The 11,121-nt window shown below is 36.4% G+C and overlaps 1 protein-coding gene across 1 annotated transcript in view; it reads left to right on the top strand.

Annotated features, from left to right (window-relative positions):
• Positions 1-10,643, top strand: part of LOC107028914 (nuclear pore complex protein NUP85) — a 19,044-nt gene extending 8,401 nt beyond the window's left edge. Inside the window, exons 5-18 of the mRNA XM_015230157.2 lie at positions 345-416; positions 548-604; positions 1,419-1,538; positions 1,608-1,808; positions 1,975-2,085; positions 2,168-2,205; positions 2,316-2,472; positions 2,955-3,056; positions 3,193-3,249; positions 7,523-7,669; positions 8,490-8,560; positions 8,665-8,752; positions 9,052-9,108; positions 9,918-10,643. Coding sequence (XP_015085643.1) covers positions 345-416; positions 548-604; positions 1,419-1,538; positions 1,608-1,808; positions 1,975-2,085; positions 2,168-2,205; positions 2,316-2,472; positions 2,955-3,056; positions 3,193-3,249; positions 7,523-7,669; positions 8,490-8,560; positions 8,665-8,752; positions 9,052-9,108; positions 9,918-10,112 — 1,473 coding nt within the window. The 3' untranslated portion in view covers positions 10,113-10,643. The remainder of the gene's footprint in view (positions 1-344; positions 417-547; positions 605-1,418; positions 1,539-1,607; positions 1,809-1,974; positions 2,086-2,167; positions 2,206-2,315; positions 2,473-2,954; positions 3,057-3,192; positions 3,250-7,522; positions 7,670-8,489; positions 8,561-8,664; positions 8,753-9,051; positions 9,109-9,917) is intronic.
• The last annotated feature ends 478 nt before the right edge of the window (positions 10,644-11,121 follow it).

The following is an 11,121-nucleotide window of genomic DNA, read 5'->3' as shown; positions in this document are numbered from 1 at the left end:
CCCACACACAGATCGGGTGTAATTTTTATTATCTTGAGAATATGATTTTATTTTGCTTATTAGATAGATTCTAAAATAGGTTTTCCTTTTTTTTATAAAAAAAAACAAACTCAAATGTCACATGTAGTTAGTTAATTCACTGTTTTGCCACATCAGCAATGACTGTAATACACTCCTTATGTTTTTGGATTGTCAAAATAGTGTCTAATTGTACAATTTTTGGGAAGGTTAACAGTTCAACTGAAACATGTATGTGTTCAGATTTCAGCCATAACTTAACTATGATGGAAGGAGTAGCACTTCCATCTTTCTGTGCTCATTTCCAATTTATTTGATCATTACAGGTTGTTGAAGATAATCCTAACTACTGGGATGCAATGTCATCAGCATTGGCTGTTGGCTGGCTGGAAACTGTGGTGAGCATATTATTTGTGGATATCAACCATTATTAATTGTTTATTCAAGTTTTGTTGCTTGTGTGATACTGTGATGTATATCAGGATTTTGTTTAAGGAGTGTGCATAAGTCTATGATTGCCAATTTGCAGGTAAAATTGCTGCGCTTGCATGGCTCTTACCGGTTTGATCAATTATCTAGTCGAGAGGTAAGAATTTCGAACTTAACCTGACAAACGAGAAAAAAAGGAGAGGCAAGAATTTTGAACTTGTGATTACTGGCAGTCTAGCATAGCTTAATACAACCTAGATATTCACGTAACATTATATTCTTTACTTACTTTTCCCTTGTAAACAACCTGTACATCAGTTAACTTTGGAGCAGTTATTGCCACTTCCTTATATTGGTATACCTAATCATGGGGCAATGAGTTGTCTTTCAGAGCTTTGACACCTTATCAGGTCGTGTACCTTTTCTATCGAGTTCCAAAGTCGATCACTCTTTGCGTGTTTTGCCTGAGAGATCTAACTACAGGATGCACTGCCATGTAGGATGATAAGGTGGATTTTCTTGTTCTTTTTGTATCGCATTGTCCTTCTTTAGCTTCTAGTTGGCATAAGCTGCCTCTTAACAGCTTGAGAGATCACTGTATATCCTCCTTTTCATCACTAATCTTTAGCATTGACGCCATTATAATTTCTTATCTTTAACTAGTCAAGTTAAAGAAGATTTACAAGTAATGAGTCTCAGTGGGTAGAGGACTCTCTCTATGATTGGGCAAGTAACAGTGATATCATCAGATTAAGTCTAGGCAACTGTTCACTTGCTGATTGGGAAGCTGGTGACTGAAGTCCTGGGGAACGAGAGCAATGAGAATTTTATTTGATTGCTCTCAGATAGTTTCTGAAGTATTCCCGTCTCTCTCAAAAGGGTCTCTGAACTATGATTACAGCTTTCCTGTTTCCTCTGATTACAGCGTTCCTGTTTCCTCTTTTAACCTGTTTGGTTCTTGCTCTTAAAAGACAGAGAATGGACTGGTTGAAGCAGTTGCTGTTCTTATATCCAAGATGCCTAGAATGCGTCCTAGTCTGAGAGAAGACAATTTGGGCGAGTGTTACAAAACCAAGCCTGATTTCATGAAGGTAATTTAGGCCTTTGCTAATGATGAGTGGCCTTTACCGGACAACATTTGATGCTTTTTTTGCTGTTAGGCATGGGAGAAGTGGAGAACACAAATAAGTAAACTGGACTGCAGTTCCTACTGGCTTCAATGTGATCACCGGCAGACCAGAGAAGGGCTGAAAAATTTGATCCAGATCATGTTGGGAAATCCGACTGTTCTATCAAATGCAACTTTCAACTGGATGGAGCTTTTTATATCCCATTTCTTATATGTTAGGCCATTTACTGCGGTCAGTTCCTCTTTCTAATTTATCTAAAACGTCTAATGTTACTTTGTCGCACAATCATCCAGAAGTTGAGCCACTTTGTTGCACAATCATCCATAAGTGGATAGCAAGAAGATTCTTTTGCTGGTATGTTTGTGCTTAAAATATATATTGTATTTTTGTGGTGTAGGGTCTAGAGAGCATGCATAATTCAGCTCAGAAGTGCATGCAAGTAAAGCCAGCTTCCATCCCCCATAAGTTGTTTGGTCTTGTACTTGGAATTCTTGGAGAAAATACTGAGGTGAACCACTCTATAGATTTAATTTAACTTTTAGTTAATGTTTAATATGTGCAAAACTCATGAGCATATCCTATATGTTCAGGTTGTTCTAGCAGAGTGTTCAAGATCATTTGGACCTTGGTATGTTAGCTTTCTCTTTCTTTGTACTATTCATTTGGGTGGCTTGAGTACTTCACATTTTGTTCTCCGTTTATTTGTCTGATGCAATTCTTTTTTTCCCATCTCTCAAGGATGATGGTGCATGCTGTAGAGTTGTTGACAGCTGGGAGCACTCATGCAGAAATTCTTTTGCATGAAGAGCATTCCAAACTTGGAGGAGTTAGCATAGAAGAGCTGCATAGACTTGTATATGCACAAGTTCTGTCTTCTCATGCATTAACGTGGCAAGTATGTGGAGATACAAACTTGCGCAAATGAATGCCTGATTTACGTGTACTTGCATTATTACTTTAACTTGTTTCTAAAATAAATAAATAAATAAAAACTTAAAACTCTTCATTTATCTCCCCTTGTACGTGTGTAGGGTTCAGCTCTCACCCTAATTAAAGAAAACCAAACGACATGAGTGAGATTCAGTATGGCCCCCAAATTGTATGGGGAAAAAATTAAGATGTTTCTGGATTGGAGACAGCCTATAACTTACAACTACAATTGAACACTAAAACAATTTCTAGACGCTGGAGAGCTTTTACCTATTTATTCCCTTACACAGTTTGGATACATAATGGAATTTTATAAGCTGCTTTTTCTGAACCTGTATTCTGGAAGCTCAATCTGTGGAAAAGCTAAATACTAGTGTCTGAAAACTCAGCTCAAATTTTTGTTCTTGTACTAATATATTTTGGATCTTTGTTTTCACTTCCCTTCAGATTGCGCCAATATACTTGACTTCATGCATAAAACAAGGGATTAGATTATTGGAGAATTTGCTGTACAAGCAGCCTGTACAGCATAGCCAAATTCTGTTAAAGGTACATCTTCCAGGGTAACTTTTCTTTTGATTCCTCACCTCGTGGTTTTGCCCTCGATTATCTTTCTCTACAGTCTCATTTCAATCTAGTGTTTACTTAATAATTCTTGCTTGGTTAATGTTGCTTTTCTGTGCAGAGTATAGAGATCTGCCGCCTGTATGAACTTGACTCTATAAATTCGAACATTATGAGGGTATGCCGTGATTTATTCATATTGGCTGTCTTTAATCTATAAGGTGTTAGTACTTTCTTAAGCGCAATAAAAAGGACTCTGATATGATTTCCCTGTAATGGTATGTATTTGAACTTTTGTGATTACTTTGAAAATACAAGTGCTTCACTTTCAATCTGTGTTGTTTTATTTTTATGTAAGATGATGCAGCAAAAAAGTTCAAAATATTGATTGAAAATGTCTCACAATAATTTTATAAAGCATAAGAGGGCTTTAAATAGCCAACTTAAATAAAAAGATCAGCATAATTTGAAATTCAAAAATCTAAAATATCTTAACAAACTAATGCAATATAAAATTTAAAATTTTGAAAAGTAGTTTAGCTCTAAACCAAAACAATAAATTTATTATGCTTAAAGAAATTACTGCAGCAATTTTCAACACTTCTCCTTTGCTTTAGTTGTTGCAATTTAAGAAAATTGCTCCTCTTGGGGGATAATCATAGGAGTGCTTCCAGGATTGACGGATCCTTGATTGTGCACAATGGGAGGAGGAATTTACTCATATCAAACTGAGCCTTCTACCTAAAAATAGGATCAGATCACAATCCTACTCTGTTCACTTGTGGAGATTGAGAGCTGAAGAAATCTTACTTCAGATTTGAAGCTTGGTGGCTGGAAGTGGAGGGTTTCAAAGATAAAGTGAATGAATGGTGGGTTCCTTCATTGTTAATGTCCGACCTGGATATGTCTTAGCTTAGATGCTGAAATTGTTAAAACAAAGCTAAAAGGGTGGAGCAAGAACAACAGAGGAAATTGGAAGCAGAAGAAGGAGGACATTCTTAGTCAGGTTTCTAGTTTGGAAGCTATTCAAGACCAGAGAGCCTTTGCTGATGATGAATTTCTTCAAAAGACAAATTTGACCATGGTGTTTGAGAAGGTGGCAAAAAATGATGAGATAGCATGAAAGCAGAGATCCAGGATACAGTAGCTGAAATATGGTGATAAGAACACCACTTTTTTTCACAGAATTGCTACTGCTCACTAGAAATTTAATTGCATTAATACTTTAGAAGTTGATGGCATCACAGTCATTAATCCTGAGGAAATTGAGGAGGCAGCTCAGAATTTTTACCAAGAACTGTACAAGGAGATTGAACCTTGTAGACCTGAGCTGCAGTTGCATGAAACATCAATAGTCTCTAGTTAAACAAGTATGGCTACAAAGAGAATTTGAGGAGGAGATTCTGAGTTGTATCAAGTTGTGTATTCTGGAGAAGGCTCCTGGACCAGATGATTTTCCAATGATTTTCTTTCTTTTTGGGAAATGTTGAAGGAAGATATCATAATAACTGTATGGTTCTTCCATCCCAACCAGGTTATGTTGAAGGAAGCTATCATAAGAACTGTACGGTTCTTCCATTCCAACCAAGTTTTTGGAAAAAAGCTGCAATGCCACCTTCATAGTGTTGTTATCTAAAACAAGTGCAGCTGATTTGGAAGACTACAAACCAATAAGTTTGGTAGGTGGAGTATACAAGATTATTGCAAAGCTACTAGCAGAAAGGTTGTAGAAGGTGGTGAGCAAACTGGTCGACAAGCATCAAATGACTTTCATTAAAGGGGAACTAACTGTGGATGCAACACTCATAGCTAGTGAATGTGTATATTCTAGAATGAGAGAAGTTGCACCTGGTGTAATGTGCAAACTTGATATTCAGAAAGTCTTTGACCATGTTAATTAGAAATTCTTATTAAATATTCTTAAGCAAATGGAATTTGGCAGTAAATGGCTGAGTTGGAGTGAGTATTGTATTAAAATTGTAAGGTTCTCTGTTCTTGTAAATGGATATTGGAGAACCTGTGGGGTTTTTTTCCATTTGAGAGGGGGTTGAGTTAGGGTTGCCCTCTATCCTCTTTCCTGTTTATTTTGACAATGAAAGGTTATGATAACATGATAAGAATTCTACTACGCAATAGATGGATCAAAGGATTTCAAATTGGTGGAAGAGGTGAGGAGGTGGACTGGGAATCAGAAATCTAAGACTAAAAATCTATAGTCTTCTGATGAAGTGGCTATGGAGATATAATGAGGAGGAAATTACCTTCTAGAAGGAGGTGATCATGGCAGAGTTCGGTGAACTAAACCCTTGGTGCACAGAAATGGTCATATTGAACCTTTTGGGGTTGGAGTATGGAGAACTTTTAGGGATTTGTAGTTACTGATGGAAGCAAAATCTGAAATTCAAGGTCGCGGGTAATGGGGACAAAAGTAAATTCTGGAAAGAAGGATGGATTGACCAATTCCTCTGATGGAATCGTTTCCAAATTTGTTTTTAATTTTTAACAACCCTGATGCAAGAGTGTGTGAGTGTGGAGGACACCTCAGGAATGAGATGATGAGATCTCTATTTTAGAAGACTGCTAAATGACTGGAAAGTGGAGAGAGTGGGACATCATTACTTAAGAAATTAGGATGCCCCAGTAGTTTTACAACATAACCATATAGGGTCTATGGAAGCATAGCAAGAATGTGGATAAGCCTATATTATAGAGTATATAACTTTGTCATTGGGGTCAATTTCTAGTCGCATTGAGGTTTTACAGTTAAGAACGCATACCAGATAGAGATGCAAGGTGTATCTAGAAGGCCACAATACCAATGGAACTTCATTTGGAAAAGCTTGGTACCTTCTAAGGTGAAATTCTTCACATGGTTAGTGGTAAAGCTTGTCTCACTCGAGAAGTATTACAAAAGAAAGGGATGCAGATAGCGCTCAAATGGTTTCTTTGCAACAAAACATTTGTTTCTTCATTTCGAGTTCATTGCCCATCTTTGGGAAATTTTCCTCAACCAAACTAACACTAGATGGACCATGCAAGTGCACACCTCAAATGTACGTAGCTGCTGGATTAGAAGGGAAGGAAGCAAAAGTTAGAAAAGGTGGTGGAGGATAGTACCAGCCGGCATCTGGTGGACTGTGTGGAGAGACAACTTTGAGATGTTTTGAAATAGATCCAATTCTATTCAAAAAGTCAAATGAAATTGTATTATATCTTGCTTTTTTGGTGTAAGTTGTTTTTCTTCTCTCTTGGTTACTCACTTTTTGGAGGTGGCAAGCATAACCTTAATGCTGAGGAATACATCATTATCAATTTTAAAAAAATAAAGAACTGCTCCTATTCAATTTTGGTTTTGGCCGTTTGTGATGTGAATTCTTTCGAGTGTTGTTGAACAAACACACTTTTGTAACATGACTTTTCCTCCCATTACTTCTTTTTCTTTTGGTTTTGCGCATAAAAAACATCTTCAACAACCTTGTCTTGTCTAGAAGCTCTTTTGGAAGTGCTTTAATCTGGACAATAGTAGGATTTCCAAAAAATTGTTGTAAGGATTTTTCTTCCATCACAATATCCCATAATACGTAGCTCTCAAAATATGATTTCATTTTCACGGACTAATCTGATAGTTTTCACCAGTGAATTTATGTGGCAGGGCATTGAAAGAGAGATGGCTGTTTGCCATATTTGAAAATATGTTAAAATTGATATTGGTCCTAAGTCGGTATTAGTTGAAAATAGCCATGCGTGTTGAAAATAAGCACGAGTTAAAAAAAATTTTGAAAAATATTTTAGAACTCACAAATCCCATAAAGATTAATGAGGCTCTTGATACCACTGTTGGTCAGTCTTGTCAAGCGCGCGCTCAAGCCCTGAAGCAAGACTCAAAACGTGTTGAGCAGTTTGCCTTGCTTTATGTGCGTTTCAGTGTAGTCATCAAGGTTCTGAAGCATATTTTTCCTTGTAAGTGAGCCTCTTCTGAAGAGGTGCCACTAAACAATTGATATTTCAGTATCTTAATCTTTTTTCAATTTTCTTGTTCATATATTTGTCATTCCTGTTTATAATAATTAGTCTTGGACTAAAAAAATATGTATTTGCATTTTTTTTCTCCCTTTGAGCCTCAACAGACCTTAGATTTTTTTTGTACTTTCGTCTTTGATAGCACTACTATTGGGTTTTAAATGATGGTAGAACAACAAAATATTAAACGTGATTGACATGTCTCAATAATTTTATTAAGCATAGGAGAGCTTTTGATAGCCGACTTAAAACAAAAAATCTGCATAATTTAAAATTTTACAAGCTAAATTATCTCAACAAACTAATCTATTCTATAGAAATTTAAAATTTAAAAAGTAGTTTAATCCTTAACTGAAGTAATTTATTATGTTCAAGAAATTGCTGCAGTAACTCAAAGTAATTTTCAACTTGTATTTCATATTTTTGATTAGATTGCTGGTGTGCATCACTGGAAACATGGGAGAAAAGGCTCTGGTGTCTTCTGGCTACAGCAAGCTCGAGATGAATTTCGTTTAAACAGAATTGCCAAGCAATTATTTGATTTCGTGGGGAAGTCTGTATCTGATGAAGGATTCAAGGTTTGTATTTCTTGGTTATAGTGGTTGAGTGCCTTGTATATTTTCGTAATTCTTGTATAACTGTGTTAACTTTTCTGTCTGTACAGTTCACATCTTTATACCCATTTCTCTAAATTGCAGTTTTTGTATGTTATGTATGCTGAGCGTGTTTCTTGGTTCTTTTTTCCAAAAGGAATACATTCTTTAGACTGTTGGTTTGTAGACGGTTCAACTGTTTTAAGTAATTCACAGGCGTTTCATGTATCCATGTAGTCCCAGTTATCCAAGTATGTGCATTGTGAAAAACTTGCTATCTGATAGGTGAGATTTGATGTCCCGAAGAAATTTTGAACCTTTCATATGTCAAATATGGGTACACTACGTGCAGCTGTATAGATGGTGGTGAGCAAGCTTGACCAGGTGCTTGATTAAGGAGCTTAAGGAATGTGGGTAGTGGACTATCATGATGAATCCCTTAAGTATTGTTAAGATGATAATTGTGATTCATATAATGTTAGAAACCTCAAAATGCTATAGAAGTCCAATCTTGCTAAGCTTATATTTTTTAGGATCTCGGTTAAAGTGAATCCAGCCCCAGCAAAGAGAAGAAAAGTGAAGTGATGAAATAGAAAGAAGATAGCCAAAACATGGCTTGTCGTAATTAATTTGGTAGAATTGGTTCACCATTAGAGTTGTCTATTTTGATTATCATGAGTCTGATTGCTCTCTGAGATATTTGTTCCAAGTCAAAGTCTAGTAGTTTGGCTCTGAAGCAGCATCTCTTTTCTCATAGAATTAACTGGTTATTCTCTTTGATCATTCTATTATTCTTTCCCTGCAGCAATGGGAGGGTCTCATAGAGTTGCTGGGTTCTGAGTCTAGAACTGCTGGTGGACTTGAGTTTCTGAACAAGTAATTGCTTAATACTTACTCACTTTGTATTAGTGGATATCACCTGTAAACATGGTGTCAAAGCATTTTAAAACTCTGAAGTTTTTATGTTTACTACTGCACAGGTACAGGGACTTTAGGAGATCCCTATTGCAGGTTCACGGTGATACGCCCACTGATGCAGCTCGTAATGCAGCTGAAGCTCTCGTCTCTGTATGTCTGCCACCTTTTATAATAATGAAGAATAACATTAGATTGATATAAAAATTTCATTTTGTATGTGTATAAGATTTTGCATTTGATATCCAGTCCTGTTGATTTATAAGATGATAACTTAAGCAGCTACCATTAGAAACTGAATAAATTAACATGAGATTTGATAATGAAACCTGGCAGCCGGAGTGTTGTGTAGGTTCGGATTGAAATAGTTGTTAAGATGCTTATATATATTATCTAAGGGAAAAACCCTTCTGTTTGGCCCCTGAATCAATTTTCTTTTGTTTACTCTGCAGCTCATGAAAAATCCTTCCACACCGCAACGCTTTTGGTTACCTCTTCTATATGATTCAGTGAGTACCTCTCCGACTATTGATTTAATTCTTTGCTAGACTTGCCAGATCAATTCTCTTTTTCTTTTCAAAATCATAGGTTCTGAATAGGTCACATCAACGCAAGGTAGGAAGCCCACTACTAAAAGATATAAGATGATGTTTGAAAAACTATAAGATATAAGATCAATATCCCATCTTTATGTAGATGTTTGGTCAGGCAATGCTGGTGATTCTTGTATAATATGTTGGCTTCTAAAGACAATTATAAAAGGTTGACATGAAAGAAGATGAAGTTTATGAGTGTGTTCAATCTAGATCGCTAGTAAATATTCATGTAATCACTCTTTTCTTTTTCCTTTTTTTTTTATTTTTGTTTTCAGTTATGGGTTAGATGTAGTGTAGCTTGCTTTTATTTCTTTCTAGTTTTTAATTATGTTTCATTGGGGGTTTATATTAGTTCGCTCCTGCTCAGGTTTTAAATTTCTCCTAAGTAAGAAAAGAAAAGAGAAGCTAGTCAGTGGGTATCTGCTCTACCATTTGATTCTGTGGATAATACTCCTGTTACTTGTGGAATACATGAATCTTAGTTCATATCAGAATTGGAACTGATATATTATGAGGGGTATTTATGATCAAGTCTTTCAAATGACAATATACCCAGTGGGTTAGAAAATTGGGTACCTGTGATGGTGGTGGATGGGTTGATGGTCTATTTATTTAATTCATGCTGAAAAGTTCACAATGCTTTCAGATTTATATGTTATTTAATAGCTGTTGCATGTTTCATCTTTGACCTCATTCCGTTTTCCTCTTTTCTTCCTGTGCAGTTGAAATTGTTAATGTGGCAGGAGCGACCGTTGGTTAATGTTTCTCAAACTCAGCTTCTGTTGAATAAACTGCAAGAATTGTCCATGGCAAGATTGCGGCCAGACTTTGTTGAAGCTGACTTGCCATCTGATGCCTTAAGCTCTGTCAGGCTGGCACTTGCCACTAACCTAGGTCGTGCAATCCTCGAAGAGTGACTTTATTACCCCTGTTTTCTTGCTTGAGATATCACTGGTTGCATCTTTCCGACCATTACTTGCAGCAGAAAACAAAATCCGGACTACCCATTTTGTTATTTGTTTCACTTGAAGGGGTTAACTTGAAAAGCTACATATGTGAAGCTGACACTGCATATTGAATGGTCTTGTCCCCTCTGAGCCACTTCTGTCACCTACATGCTGCAGAACTAGACAGAGCTAAACCCCGTTGAAAGCGTTCGGATGAGAACCTCAGGCTATGGAACACTAGCTTGACATGAGTTTAGACGTGTATAAGTTTTCTTGTGTTGCTCCTTAGAGATCCTTTATTTATTTATTTTCTTTCTGGATTTGGGATGGGGTGGGATTGGGGTACCTACAATGTATATGCTTTTTGTAAACCACCACGAATGCCCCTGCCTGTTACCTGGTTAATGTGTTGAGATAGAACTCTGTAAAGAGTTGCTGGCTAATTGTAATAACCATGTTCTATATTTGTTTTGATCATTTTTATCATATGCCTTGTCGTTATTCTAAAGGGTCATTTGATCGCGGTTTTGAAACAGTAATTCCAACATCAAGGGGTCGTTTGTTTGGCAACAAATTATCCCAGGATTACTAAATCTGGGATAATTTATTCCACCATATATATGGGGTCAATATGATATAAATGATACAACCAAGTGAAATACAATTTTATTCCATCACATTTTCTTTTTATCCTTCACACCACATGATTCCTAAGTTGATAAGAGTGTTTGGTTGGACGAAAGTAAAAAAGTAGTCACCATATACTAACACAACTGTCACGCCACGAACTACCTTCGAGACGCGGACATGGAACCTAGGATCACAAGTGATCTCAAGTTAACCCTGCTGGCATGATCATGAGCATATTAAAGATAATAAACTGTTACGGAAGCTAAATCATAAATTATAAAAAAAGATGCGGAATACCCATATGTGGAAATTGAGATATATGAAAAACTGATGAGTTTAATATAAAGAA

The sequence above is a fragment of the Solanum pennellii genome, chromosome 8 (assembly GCF_001406875.1).
Source record: "Solanum pennellii chromosome 8, SPENNV200".
Classification (NCBI taxonomy): domain Eukaryota; kingdom Viridiplantae; phylum Streptophyta; class Magnoliopsida; order Solanales; family Solanaceae; genus Solanum; species Solanum pennellii.
This window is presented reverse-complemented; position numbering and strand designations above follow the sequence as displayed.